The sequence below is a fragment of the Chiloscyllium plagiosum genome, unplaced genomic scaffold (genome assembly GCF_037043375.1).
Source record: "Chiloscyllium plagiosum isolate Xiang-an unplaced genomic scaffold, Cpla_swu_hap1 HiC_scaffold_43, whole genome shotgun sequence".
Classification (NCBI taxonomy): Eukaryota; Metazoa; Chordata; class Chondrichthyes; order Orectolobiformes; family Hemiscylliidae; genus Chiloscyllium; species Chiloscyllium plagiosum.
Genome location: NW_028270181.1, coordinates 10,719,188 through 10,734,518, shown reverse-complemented (window position 1 = coordinate 10,734,518; position 15,331 = coordinate 10,719,188). Strand labels below are relative to the sequence as shown.

The window sequence follows — 15,331 nt, the reverse complement described above, 5'->3', positions numbered from 1 at the left end:
CAACCATCATTGAAATTCATTTGTAGTCCCATCTCAGTAGAGCCTTAAGAGCCAGTCCACTGATTGTGAACAGGTTCTGCTTTGGAATCCATTCTCAAGTCAATTTGTATACAAGTCAGAACTGTTATGGACCAAATCAGACCCCTCAAAATACAGGTCATTCTGTTATAATGCGCATTTTGTTAATGCAAATTCACTATAACGCGATTAACGAATTGGGGACACTGTTTCTAAAGTGTGATCTTTTAAAGCATGTATTGGGTATGTGCTTCCAACCCCATTAGTTTCGATGGTGCTGCTATTACGCGATTTTCTTATAACACGTGTTTGCCTGAGAATGGAACTACCATGTTATAGCAGAACTGACTGTTTTGAGAAGGTAGCGTGGACCCTATCTTTTTCTCATTCTAAAGGCATGTTCCAGATGCGATGCAACTACTCGACATTAAGCAAAACTCAATTTATTTAAACACAATAGTTAATGTGCAAACAAAGGAGAGAGGAATTTAGAATAACTTAAATATTGGAAAATTCAACTGAATAATAGACAGCACCTATTGCTAATTAACTGTTCCAGTGTAGTAACATCCCATAACACAACCCTTGGCAAAAAGGAAAAATCAGACTCAGGTTCTCACATGCCATTGTCCAATCCAGGAGGGAAAAAGCGTCAAACGAATATTCAGAGAGAATAGCGACTAGGAGAAATTCACTGAAACTTCCAACACTTTTGAGACCCCAAAGGCTTCTGCTCAAAACAAAACCTAAAAATGTTTTAAAAAAAACTAGAAAACCTGGTCTTTGAGAGCTGGCCACTCCCAGGTGGCTTACATTGTTCCAACTTGAAAAAAAATCTCCAAAGGGCTCACGAATTTTATAATTTCTTCGGGGTGGTTTGACATTTCTGCCTTACAACCTCTTTTCAAAAAAAACAGAACTGAATAACCTCTTGAAGTGACAACATTGTCCCAAAACACAATGCAGGACAATGTAAAGCATTCATTTGTAAGTACAGGCAATGTTTGTATGACGAGTCTGTCAAATTAAAGCCCTATATGGGATTGTGTTCATAAGTACCAGTGTTTATAAGTCAGCGTTCATAAATCAGGTAACCCCTGTATTCACATTGAGTTGTCAATCAATGTGAAATGGCAGGCAGCTTACTGTGACAATAGATGATTGTGAAACCAGTCATGCAGTCCTGATTCAAGAATAGAAGCTCACAGGCTTATGTCAACAGACACAGTGAAATATGCTATCAAAAATCTTGACTTCTTTCAAAGATTTAAAGGGTAACAAATCTAAATAGTTTCACTGTTCGCTTAGAAAGTTGGCTTTGACCATTACTTTGGACAGGTCATTCATTGTTCCAGTGAGCTTGACAGTAAATGAGTTTGTGATCTTTCTGCATATGCACGCTTTTAACTATTCCAAAGGGCACCTTGCTTTCTCAAAGATGTCACAAGACCAGATCCAGAAAGATAACTTAACACTCTAAAGGAATTGCCTAGTTAGGTAAAAACAAAATGCACAAAGTTCAGATCAGCTGTTACTATATTGTCACTCTCCTAGATTGCCAAAATTACAGAGGAGTAGAAGCAGATTACGATTTAAATGCCCCGCTGCCTCAGTGATTTGCGCATGTGCAAATCATGCCCAGATGCTGAGAATATATGAAGTGCCACATTCGGGGGTGGTACTTGTGATAAAGTTTTGGCATCTGCTATGATGGAGAAACTCTCCAGTGGGATGCAAATATGTGCCGTCACCTTGTCCATGTGACTGCGGCATTGTATAAGAAATAGATTGAAAAGCAAAGCTTGTGATTATATTGTGCTTGTTGTGACCTGCAAACATTCCAAAACATTTCAAATCCAACTATACACCTTTGAAGCATATTGGAGCCATTGCAATCAAATTATGCACCGCAACCTCCAACAAGCAGCAATGTGATGAGGACCAGATAATTTGTTATGACAGTCTTGGTAAGAGGAAAAACTATTCTACAACTCTTCTACAACTCTTCTACAATGTTGTCTTTCATGTCGACTTGAGAAGTCTATGGCTAACCATCTTGTTTGGAAAGTACCTCCAGCTATGCAATATTTCCTGAATGTCCTTCGGTCCAGTGCCACAGCATAAAACTTCCAAAGGACATCTTAAAGGGTTCAGTCTTCAGTTTCTGAATGAGTTACATTTAACTCATTCATCACCCCTTCCCCCTGAAGCCTGTCCATTTGTCCAAAGATCAGTAAAATGTCATGTCCCTGATCCATTAGGAATAAATAGTTTATATTTTTTTTAAAACCCTCTGAAGTAAACAGTGTATTCATTCAGCAATAGAAGGAAAGAACTTCTATTTACACAGCACTCTCCATAACGCCAAGGTACCTTACAGGTGATTGAATGCTTAGTTTTAAATGTAGGCATTGCTGCAGTGCATGAATATGATAAAATGAGTTAAGAAAAATAAGTATAAGTCTTAGATGAATTGCATATTAGGTTTGCAGGAAAGGTGCTTGAACATACTCAATGTTACATAAAATGTGTGTTCCTCACAGAGATAGAATGATCTGTGTTGTATGACTCCCAATGCTTCCCACATTTGGGAATTAACTCCTTGTTTAGGCAGATTTTCAGGCTTTGAATTATGGCCTTCCTTGGAATACAGGAACTCTCCACAGTGAGGTGCAATCTCATTGATCCGGTTGGGCTTAGTTTGGTTTGTATTAATAATCGAGAGTAAATGGCTGGTAAATATAGTAGCTGGCCTGACCCCCAAAAAACCAACTTCTTTTCGATTACTTTCTATCCTGCATCTCACCCTGACCCAAACTCGAAGGTAGTCTAAAGTGCAACTGAATCAGGTTCTGAAGGCACTTTAACATTGCTGTAACTGCATGCTGTAAGTTGGTTGGTGTTACAGTGTTTCCAACTCATTTGTGAAAGCTAAACACCCTTTTGTTTTCTGCACAGCCACAGACAAACAACAGCAAAAACAACATAGTCAGCGCCCCAAAGGAAAACACATCTTCACCAACCGCAATGGTACCTGCTGACTTCTTTCATTACCTTCGAATTGTAACTTTACCTCTGTGAGGTCACAATGTGTTTCTTGTGCTTATTTTTTCAGGGGACAGTCCAGAATTCTATATTGCAGTCCAGAAGTCAGCCAGGTTCCTCTGGGGTGTGCGCTAATTATTGTTGGGTTAGAAGCTCCACGTTATTTTGGTGCCTGTTTATGGTATGAGGTGGAAACAACAGTCAGCAATGTTCATGAATCACATGTTCAGAAGGATTTGCTGGACATCTGAAAGCAGAAAACACTCAGTGAGTCTGGAAGCATCTGTGGAGGGAGGAGGAGAGTTAATGTGGCAGCAAAATATGCCTGAGGATGCTGGAAATCTGAATAGAAAAGGGTCAGAGTTACTCAGCAAGTCTGGTAGCATCTGGAGAGAAAGAAACAGAGTTAACGTTTCAAGTCGAGTTGAAGCATCATATTGGACTTGGAACGTTAGTGTTCTTTATTTCACCACAGTTGCTGCCAGATCTGCTGAGTTTCACCTACACTTTCTGTTTGTATTTCAGAAGAATTAATGTGTCAGGTTGATAGGAGATGTTAAGGGATTAACAATTTTTAAACAAACACAGAACTAGGGACTGGGTCATAAATGGAATCAAAAGGCGATAGGATCAGGGGTGATTGAATGACAGATGTGATGGTGATGCAAGGCAGAAGTAGATGACAATGAGACAAAGAAACAAAGAGCAAATGTGGATTGCTGCAGAGCAATAGCAAAGGAGGGAAGCATGAAAAACCTGACAAAGCAGAGAGGGTTGGAGTGCTCCAGTAACGCCGTTGATTGGAATTGGCCCAAACACAAAGATGGTTGTTAAAATGGCCACCTGCACATGAGCCAATGGGCTCGGTGATGCCAACCAATATGGCCAACTGTCCTTCCCAAAGCCAGAGTGTGTCTACATCGCTTTGTCCTGTGTGTCTATAATAGCATCATTATCTGTATATGCACCTCCAATTGAGGTGGGACATCTGCGTGGCCAGGCGAGCCTGGGTCTGAAAATCTGGTAGCGGGGTTATGGGCCAGGAACAGGGACCAAAGGATGGTGATGTGATGCTGGCTGTGGAGCAGAGCAGCCAATAGCTCCTCGTGTAGGTGAGAAAAAAGAGAGAGTAGCCATTGCTTCACTGAGTGCCTAATCGTTTGCTCAATGGACAACACTTGTAGTTCACCTGTCGCTTGGCAATGCCATTGCCCTGCCCAGTGGAGTGTTCACACTTGCATGTTCCTGCTCCTTCAGAGCACAGCTCTGGGTGAAATCCAGGTAGACCCTATGGGTTCCAGGCACTCCTCAGGTCTTACAACGTTAGGTGGTCCCCACCCTGAGCACCAGCCCACAGCTAGCTGTCCCCTGTTGCCAGCAGCTTCTCCTGGAGGAAATAGGAGCAATGGTCAGGACCTGAAGTTGTTCAAGCTTTATTTTGTGATGTGCAGTGAGACAGAGGAATGTGAAGTGGTTATTACACCAACAAAACTGATGGTAATATTTGAAAAGGTAATCAGGGACATTGTCAAGCTTACACTGTCCACTCTGAAGCATTTCAGATGATAGTACATGGACCAGCCGATCAAAATAAGCTGACCACTATTTTAGAAAATGTTCACGAAAAGCAATGGAAATATGTTAATAGTGGGGGGATTAACATAGACCATTATCACATACAACCACTCAACAAACTGGCATGAAAGTCTTATGTCCAATAGTTTAAGAAGTGGTAGTGCATCTAAAATAAATGTCTCCATCAAGATAGTAGGCATTTTTTTTGTAATAATGCTCAGAGTAATTGATGCCTTGTACTTTAATGGGATGATTTAACAAAATGTTTTAAACTGCTCCAAGCAAGAACAATCCAAATGAGATTTGCTGCTGTAGATCAGCTTTGCTGTATAATTTGAAGAATGTACACATGAGCTTAATCTTTTTAAGAAAACTTTTCTGAAAAGCTATTTTTTTAGAAAAAAAACTGACTGGTACGAAACTGCGACACAAAGCAACCAGAACATTAACCTTTCTCTTTTAGTTACCAATGTCCCTACCATCATTTGTCGGTTTTGCTTCAGATTTGCAGAACTCATGGGATATTTTATTTACTTGTAGAATTTTATCTTAATTGCTATTGAGTCTGGAGTATTTTTAAATTACAAGTTTGGTGGTTATAGAGATGAAGTAATTCAGGTTCCTTTATTAGTCAATACTGTAATGATGCTTAATGTGATTTATCTCTTGTTAACCCCCCTGTCCTCCAACTGGGACAGTCTGTAATTAATAAGACTCCAAATTTCCTCTCCTATGTGATGCTTCGTGACTTTGTGTGATTGCGACCATGACTATTCCAGACTTGGTCAATTTCATTGTTGCATTTAGTTGGAAATCTCTAGCCGAGGAACGGAAGGATGAGCAATGAACATTTCAAGCCAGTTGTCCAGTGACTGGATATTGAAGTCTCCAGCTTTCCTAGATTGTTACATCTTCAAAGCTAACCTGGCCATTTTTTTAAACGTATGCCAACATTGTTGTAAATGGGATCAGGTAATGACTTCTGAAGCTGAATATGTTCTGTAACATTATTGTTTTGTTCCCCTTGTTTTTTTTTAAAGTGAAGAAAAATGACAGTGATGTTGAGTTGATTTATCTGTTAAAGCTCTTTTCTCTCCTGTCTTATCTACCCAGGAGCCACAGACAACAGTAGTCCATAATCCCACAGATGGCATTAAGGTACCAGTTTGAAGTCTACTACTCTGAATTTCTTGTGATTGATACTGTACTTGGTCTTTTCTTTTGAAGATGCAGTAATACTTGTGGTGGGTGTCAGAGGCATAACTTTAAAGAGCAGGTTTCAGTCAAACTACTGATCTCGCATGTTAAATATATCGACCAATGGTGGAGCATTTAAAATTGGGAAATTATACAAAGCCAGAATTAGTGTGCACACATCCTGTCGGAACTTGAGGTCATAGAGTTAGGGGATGACAAGGCCACATCATGTTTTGAAAGTAAGGATGAATTTTTTCAAACTTCAGGTACTGCTTGACTGGGAGCCAGTGTCGGTCAGCAAACAGTCTATTCATTGCTATTCTCTTGGTGATGATGAACTCTGTGATCTGCAGTGGTCAAAACAAAAAAGCAACAATTTGTGGTAAACTTAAGTGTTATAAGTGATAACACTTATCAAAGTACCAGTTCGGCACCCTGAAGCTGTAATAAAAGAGCATCCTTTCAGACATATCAGCTGTGACTCTGCTGGAGCCAGCATTATTCACCCAGGTGTATAACTGAGTGCAACAGCTTGCATTCCAACACGTTCAGTCACCAGGACTTCAGCACGCTGTTGTTTTGCATGTTGACTTATGTGAAAGTGTTAATTTGCCAAAGAAAACCTTTGAATTGAATTAGGAAGTTGCACCTCGAGATAATGTGTTTTGAAATTCAGCAGACGTTGATATTATAAAATGCTGTTTTTAATATGGTTTGAGTCACTTTTACAACCCAGTTAAGTTTCTGAAAGTAATCTAATATATACTGTACTGAGTAAATTTCCCAGTTACAATGGGGAAATTAAAAATCCACCTAACCTGCGCATCTTTTGACTGTGGGAGAAAACTGGAGCACGGGGAGAACATGCAAACTCCAGGCAGTTGCCCAAGGCTGGAATTGCACCCAGGTCCCTGGCACTGTGAGGCAGTAATGCTAACCACTGAGCCACCATGCCATGGAGCCACATTCAATTCCAGTTTCCTGTCTGTGTTAGAGTTTGCAAATTCTCCCCATGTGTGTGTGTGTGCTTCCACCGGCTGCTCCAGTTTCCTCCCACAATCCAAAAATGTGCAGGCCAGGTGGATTAACCATGGCAAGTGCAGGGATAAGAGGATGGGGTGGGGCTGTGGGTGGGATGCTCTTCAGAGGGTCAGTGCAGATTTGATGGGCCAAATGGCCTCTTTCCACACTCTGGGATTTCTGTTATTCTAAAGGTAAAGTCATCACATTCCCCGAGGACCATGGGGCTGCTCTCTCATAAGAGAGCGACAACTGGTGATGGTTTTACTGATAATGTTGGTAACCTCAGCTGATGCAGAAAGTGCAGTATGGTTGGAAAGTACCATAATACAACAGCATGGTAGCCTGATTAAATTGATAAGGCTGTGTAAATGTCCAACAGGTTGTTGGATTGTTGTCTGGTGGTACATTCCCCTTGTAACTAAGGTTAACTGTTGGCAAAAGAAATATTATCCATCTTCACAAGGCCTCCATTATAACAATAATTTCTACAGCACAGCCTGTAAATGGTTTCTGGTCCCTGATATGAGATATTTACAAAGGTGAGCCAGTGTTACAGGCACTGCGAGTGAATCAAAATTATTACAATATTTCAAAAGTGGCTTGAAAATAGCCTGAGAAGCTAAAACCCGGATTTGGTTTTAAACGGCGACAATTACTTCAGGGAATGATGCTTTTTAATGTTTTAAAGATGATCTCAGGATTTCTTGAAAAGGTTAATGGCTGTAATTTCTTTTTCCCTGAGTGACACTTTTCCAGCCAACAGCAATTTGCTATCAGCCTTTAACTAATGGTCTGTTTTGCAAATGGCGAGAGCCTTAAAAGTGTTTACTGCTGACAAATCCAACAATCAAAGAACTCCAGCCCCCTTCGGCAAATCTGTGGAAGGGTAAACAAATCTGGCCTTGCTTGGCTGGCTGAGTGTTGCTGCTTACTGGAAGCACAGTGACGCAGTGAATTGTATTAAGTGCAGTACTTCCACAGCCTGTGACTTGTGTTACTGATGCTGGCTTAGCACTGGAGCGCTTGTCACTGCAATGGCTACAGTAGCAGAGGTGGCAACAGTTATATTTCCACTCTCATTAGCTCCAATTAAGATTATTCATGTCCTGGGGAGAGGAGGACATTGGAGGAGATGGTGGGGGAGGTGGGTAATTAGCAATCTCTGTGTGGGCTATCTCACGGCTAAAAGAAAGAGCGAATAAGCAGCCAGCATTCCAACCCCTGATCTGCAATCCGTTTACCCTCCTTTTGTGAAAGGACAGTTGCTTTTGGGCAGTGGCATGAAAGGGTTTGGTCAAATGGCCAAGTCACATGGAGTCACATATGCTTAAGAGTCATTTCAATACTCAGGGAATGACACTTTAATGAGGACTAGAGCCTGAAAGGAGAGGGAAAAGCAACTCAATTTTGAGTTTGCAGTTTTCAGAAAACACTGCCACTATAACCACAAACTGGACATTTTCAAAACCCAGCCTAAGCTGCAGCGGTCTGGATGCTTTTGTCTGATCATTCAATCCACAGTTATAAATTGAATTGTGAATGACCTCAGTACGAGGATGTGTCCCAATGCTTTCTGCGTCGTTTGATTTCGGGTGACGGGTTCTATGCAGAAACAGAACTGCCAACCGCAGATGCTGGATTGGAAGTGGCAGTTTTGACATTTGTGGCCCTTTGATGTGCAGTTGATGTGTAATCAACGTCACACGAATCAGGAGCAAATCTACAGGGAGTTTGGAGATGTGACGTTAAAAGTATTTTTCTCAAGTAGAGCACTGAAACGCAGACACACATTTATGGAGCACTTGAGAAAATTTGCTTTGTCTCTCTGAATTATATGAAATACATTTGATGCCAACTATTTTACTGCAAGTTTGAAGGTAGATGTGGGATATAATCAGAGTGAAATGCTGCCTTTTTTCTCGGATCAACTGTCTTCAGTGTTTTGAGTGTTTACAGAATGGTCCTTAATGTAAGCATGGCAACACATTAGGACGATATAGCTGCTGAGAGGTGACCTTTCTGTCCATCTCAGACCAATGCTAATAGCCTCAAGGTCATGGGTTCAGTGCCCCTCCTGACCAAGTCTGCAGGCTTCCAACTATGAAGTAGATGTTCCATATGTTTTTAAGATGGAACAAATGCTCTGAAGAGGGGATGCAGTAGCTCAGTGGTTAGCACTGCTGCCTCTCAGCACTAAGGATCCAGATTCAGTTCCAGCCTTGGGAATCTGTCTGTGTGGAGTTTGCACATTCTCCCCATGTCTGTCAGGTTTCCTGCCTCAGTCCAAAGGTGTGCAGGTTAGAATGGATTGGCCATGCTGAATCGTCCACAGTGTCCAGGGATGTGCAGGCTAGATGGATTAGCCATGGGAAATGCAGGGTTACAGGGATGGGGAGGGGGGGGAGGGTGCGGTGGGGGGGGGGGGGTGGTCTGGATGGGATGCTATTCGGCGTGGTGTTATGGATACGATGGGCCAAATGGCCTGTTTCCATGCTATAGGAATTCTATGATACTGGGCAGTGAGAGACTGACAGGGAGCAGAACATTTTGGTTTTGAGTTCACCCTTACACGACCACCATGACCACTGTTACCTCATCCCCTCAGATGTGTCTGGTCCACTTCCAATTATGGGAAAGTTCTGAGAGAATAACGTGGCATTTGACAGTTGAAGATTCAACATGCAAACAAGATAACAAATACAAAGGACCCTCAACTCCATATTCCAAATCATAAGGAATATTAACAGAATTCTTTATAAGTGAAGTGTACAAAAGCACCATTAATGCTGAGTATTCATATTTTGCCTGGACTGACTTGGTGAATTGCTTCAAAAACAACTATTGAGATCTCAGAGAAGTGCTCAGTGTTCAAGGCTTTTCTTTTTTCTTTCATTCAGGAGTGTTAGGCATGGCTGGCTGGGTCAGTATTTATTGCCCATCTGCTCTTGAGAAGGTGGTGGGGAGCTGCCTTCTTAAACCGCTGCAGTCCATTTGGGGTAGGTAGGTCAACAATGCCTTTAGGGAGGGAGTTCCAGGATCTTGACCCAGTGACAGTGAACGAACAGTGATATATTTACAAGTCAGGATGATGAGTGGCTTGGAGGGAAACCTGCAGGGGGTGGTGTTCCCATGTATCTGATGCCCTTGCTCTTTTAGATAGTGGTGGTTATAGGTTTGAAAGATGTTGTCTAAGAAGTCTTGATGAATTTCTGTAGTGCATCTTGTCAATGGTACAAAATGCTTACTGAGCGCCAACAATAAAGGGAATGAATGTTTGAGGATGTGATGCCAATCAAGCAGGATGCTTTGTCCTAGACAGTGTCTTCTCGGGTGTTGGTGGAGCTGCAATCATCTAGCCAAATGGGAAGTGTTTTATCACACTCTTGACCTGTGCCTTGTAGGTGGAGAACATGCTTGGGAAGTCAAGAAGTAAGTTATTCACTGCAGGATTTCTAGCTTCTGACCTGCTTTTGTAACCACAGTATTTACATGACTTGTTCAGTTCAATTGCTGGTCAATGGTAACCCGCAGGGCTTTGATAATGGGGGATTCAGCGATAGTGATGCCCATCACGGGGCAATGGTTGAATCTCTCTTGTTAGAGTTAGCCATTACCTTTGAAAAGGCTTCATATAACAGCAACTGAAAAGGTAACAGTAAGAAGAAAGTCAGGTGGAGTTTTTCACACAAAGTACAGTGGACACTAAGAGCTGAACTGCAGTATGTCTTGAGTTGATTGTTGTGATTATGTTGAAAGTGTGTCCCATGCACTTAAAAGCAGAAAAAAGCTGACTTAAGTACGGGTTTAAGAGAAAAAGAAATCATTGCAAAGGCAGCCAAAAAATGCCTATCTTATTAAGTTAGTAAAAGCTCCACACAATTCATGTTTGGGCATTACTGTTCCATGAACGCAGTGGTTCAAGAACATGACTCATCACCACCTTATGGCTGGGCAATAGAATTCCTACAGTGTGGCAGCAGGCCATTTGGCCCATTGAATCCTTACAATCCTCCAAACAGCATCCCACCCACTCCCTATTCTGCACTTCCCATGACTAACCCATCTAGCCCAAACACAACGGGACAATTTAGCATGGCCGAAACACCTTAACTGCACATCTTTGGACTGTGGGAGGAAACCCACGCACACACAGGGAGAATATGCAAGTTTCAAACTATCACCCGAGGTTGGAATCGAACCCTGGTCCCTGGCGCTGTGAGGCAACGGTGCTAACTACTGAGCCACCGTGCTGCCCTTACCAAATGCTGGCCTTAGCAGCAGTGCTTGCGTCCTGTAAAATAATATGTTATTTTAATTACACAACTGCACTTGTTGCTGTGTGCACTCAATGACTGATCTTCACCAACTGGTCCCATAAGCTGTAAATCTGTGCGGTTCCATCTGTAGGTAGTTTCCTAGAGTGACAGCAATATCAGTTGCACCTCAGGATTACACTCTGGAAAATGGTTGGGATTGGTTTTATGTCCAAAATCCATATTATCCAAGTACCCTGCACTTGCTGCATTCTGTTGGAGACATGACCTTGCTCTTATCAGGAGCATTCTCTTGTTTTACTTGTGTGTTCTGTGACGAAGGAGCAGTGCCCCAAAAACTTTTGATTTCAAATAAACCTGTTGGACTATAATCTGGTATTGTGTGAGTTTTGACTTTTTAAATTGACACTGTAAACAGACTTAGTTTGTTTGGCTGTTTGTTGTAAAACAGACTGCTGCTGTAAGTTGGTCGGTGGAAGACCTCTGACGGCAAGTAGCTTGTTTCGCTCAGAGAAATGCAGAAGACTAGCTTCAAAATCCACTTTGCACATGGTGAAAAGACCTTGAATTCTATGTATGAATCAAATTAAAGATAATTATTATAGTATATTAGAGTTTGTGGCTGATTGAATCAATTGAACTGTTAAGCTGGCACTATCAATATCAATGTCAAATGTTTCTGGTTTTGCTCTTCATTCCTTAAGTGGAAATCAGGATTATGTCTGTTTGACTGTTCTGGTTTTGAAAAGTGTTTCTGTTTCCTAGGGGTCAACAGAGAGCTGCAACACAACCACTGAAGATGAGGAGGGGAAAGGTAGGTGTTTATTAATGCTGAGCCAGTATTTTAACCTGTGCCAGAGGGACCTATGTAATTATTCAGACCCGCTGATAAACTCCAGCCAGTTATCTTCCTCAGTTTTTGTTTGATAAGGTTACACTCTGTTGTTCTGAATATTTATACATCTTTTTAAAAAGTTGGGTTTCAACTTGCTTACTTGAATTAGGAAGGGGTGTGTGTGTGTGTCTGTCTGTCTGTCTGTCTACACGGAGCCATGTGTGAAGGTGGATTTATCTTCGCTTCCATGATGTCTCGAGCATTGCAGATCAGACACCCAAGCGATTTCTAGTTAAATGCCAAAGCACTGCAAATGACTGTATGACTTACATGTGAACACAGAAGCGTGACCTATTCATCTATGGTCTCTGTAGTCATTCATCATTCTCATTTTGCTTGCTATCTTCTCCCTTAAGTTTGCTTTTATTGTTATGTGTTTGGTTTAAATCCTACTTGCAATGTTGGGAATAGACATCAACTGAAAACAACATTTAGGCTTCAAGCATCACAATGGCTGTGGTTATATCATTCCAGCAGCAACGAGCATTGTCTCAAACTACAGCAAGGGAACGTGTATGCCAATGTGATAAAGTAGAATTTGAGGTTATTTGAAGCAATGTTATAAGATCAATTCCAACAACCAACCTACAGGTTAGCTGTGTGAGGTTCTGATGGAGATGGTAGTTCTGCATTGGTTGTGCGATTGGACTGTCAGGCACTCTACTTGGAGATGTAGTAACTCTGTTATAAGATCCTTTGGTCATACACAGCAGGATTGAGTATCACAGAAACCTGACGGCTTTGGGTGGAAAATACAATTTCACATTAAGAATGCTACTTAATGTGAAGCCTGACCAACAACCATTTTCAGAGAGGGAGAGCAATTATGAAAACGAATCACTCAAAATGCAGTTCCTAAAGGCACTCTGTGTTTTTTGAAATCATTGATCAGTGTTTATCGTCCCCATAATTCATCTGTCAAACTGCCTCCAAGCTATCTTGCTGCCTTGTTGTGTGTGCACATCATCATTGCATTTGGCAAACTGCACCCTGATACCAAAAGTTTGCTGATATTAACAATCAAAGAAATTGTAGATCTGTAGGGGTGCTATGCATTGATTAGCACTCGATGATCTTAAAGGTGACACTTAAAGCAGAATTAAACTGTAGGAGGTCTAAGCTGTTAACTTTCTTATAAGATATTTAAGTAGCAAGATTGCTCACATTTCTTAATAAACACACAGCTGACTACAGGCCAGAAGACAGGTCAACTCCCTTTCCTCCTCACCTACATCAGTAGCCATGTTCTGTGTTCACAGAGCAGAAAACACATTAGAAAGAACTGAAAACAAAAAATGTTGGAGATCACAGCGGGTTAGGCAGCATTCATGGAGAGAGAGCAAGCTAATGTTTCGAGTCTAAATGACTCTTCAGCAGACCTTTCATTTTTGCACTCCCAAACATCTGCATCTGTCATTGTCACTGGATGCTGCAAAGACGACAATGGATCTCAAAGAAGGGATGGATCTCAAAGAAGGATTTGAATGTTGTCAAACCTATACGTTTTCAGAATGAAAGATATCTTTTGACTTCAAAAGAAAAATGTTGCTGCTGATATCAAAAAGCATGCATCTATTTAATCTTTTGATGAACAAAATAATCTCATCTTTCAAACTTGGCTACAATGATATACAATGTAAGAGCATTGTGAGCTCAGAACTCACCATACACTGACAATGCTCACCGTTCCCCCAGCGTCACACTTACAAAGCAAGTAACAGATCAGCAGCACATGCAATAACGCGATGTATTCAGTTCTCACTATATGTGGCTGTCTGTGGAAATGTGCTATGCAGGACATCTGTGGAGATCTTGGAAAGATTTGACTGGGTTGGCTTAAAAGTGAGAGGGGCAAGTTTCTTGCATCAGAAGTGATATTCTGTGTGGCAACCTTTAACAGAGCAGGCATGAGCTTCACCCTTTAGACCTGTCAGTAGGAGGTCTGTAGCCCATGATGTCAGGCTGGGAAGTTGTTATGACAAAGCAAGAACAAATCCATCCTCAGGAGGCAAGCCATCTCCTCGAGTAAGACCCAGAAGATTCCAAGAAATCAAAACAAACTGATGAAAGAAATGATGTTTTTTTGGGCTGCATGCTTTAGCAGTGCAGTTGCAGCCTTAGAATCTGATGACAGCTATTTTTCCAGAGTCCCAGTCACTAACTATTCTGAATGCAGTGGATGCTAAAACATCATAAGTGCGTTGTGCCTTAGGGCAATATAGAAATACTTATGCTAACTATGACAAAAAAAAAAGCTAGTACCATCAAAGTTGATAGAAGGACAAGCTAGTAGGCCAGGGTATCATTCTCCAACTCCGTGTTATGCATGTAAACTAAAGCTTTGGTGGAGTTATATTTTTAAACATAGACTTGCTTTAACCAATAGTATTTTGTTTCTGAACATCTCTCTGGAGGTATCGTAGAGATCTCTAGATTACCAGTCCAGCAACATATATCACAATATGAGCCCTGCAGTTGGAAAGCTGTCATCCAATGCATCAATAGTTATCTCATATTCCCTTTCGCATTACAGAGAACCGTTCAGCTATCTTGTCTCTTCCATGAAATTTGGATCGTTCATTTACTGTTGGGTTGCAAGTAGATTTGGGAGTAGCTTGCACCTGTCTGGTAGAAGTTTCTTAATTATTTGCAGATGAGATTAATTAAATTTCTTTTTCTTGTAAGCTCTGTTGTGCATTTGATATAACGAAATATGGTGCCGACGTCAGCAAGTGGATTGTAGCCATTTTGCTCCAGGTGATGACACCTTTGAGAAAATGACGACTGTAGATGCTGGAGATCAGAGTCAAAATGTGTGGTACTGGAAAAGCACAGCTGGTCAGGCAGCATCTGAGGAGCAGGAGAGTTGACATTTTGAGCATAAGCTCTTATTCAGGACCTTCCTTTCTAGCACCACACGTGATGATATCTTTGCCCCTCTAACATTGCATTCAGTGACCACTAACACAGGGATGCTCTGTGACACCTTTAGAATGATGGCAGTTCAGTTGGTGTGCTCGTGATATGGCGACAGCTAACACAGCGTGAACCTCTCATAATATCCATCGGTTTCGGATTTGACATTTTACAGACAGGTGACCTTTCTGACCAATGTGACTCTACCCCATGTTATTATGTTTTGAAACTAGCAACAAGGCATACGGCCTGCTTACACCACTGGCTTTTAAAAAAATTGCTCGCAGGTTATTGCTCTCAATGGCAAGGTCAGCATTTATTGCCAGTCCCTAAATGCACAGAGAGCCAGCCACATTGCTGTGGGTCTTCAGTCACATGTAGGCCAGAC

General features: G+C 41.5%; 1 protein-coding gene across 3 annotated transcripts in view; it reads left to right on the top strand.

Moving 5' to 3' along the window:
* The window catches only part of camk2g2 (calcium/calmodulin-dependent protein kinase (CaM kinase) II gamma 2), a 353,326-nt gene that overhangs the window by 296,858 nt on the left and 41,137 nt on the right, over positions 1 to 15,331 (top strand). For all 3 annotated transcript variants that reach the window (XM_087982388.1, XM_043679072.2, XM_043679073.2), the window contains 3 exons: positions 2,977 to 3,048; positions 5,752 to 5,796; positions 11,898 to 11,946. In XM_087982388.1, the coding sequence (XP_087838514.1) occupies positions 2,977 to 3,048; positions 5,752 to 5,796; positions 11,898 to 11,946 (166 nt within the window). The remainder of the gene's footprint in view (positions 1 to 2,976; positions 3,049 to 5,751; positions 5,797 to 11,897; positions 11,947 to 15,331) is intronic.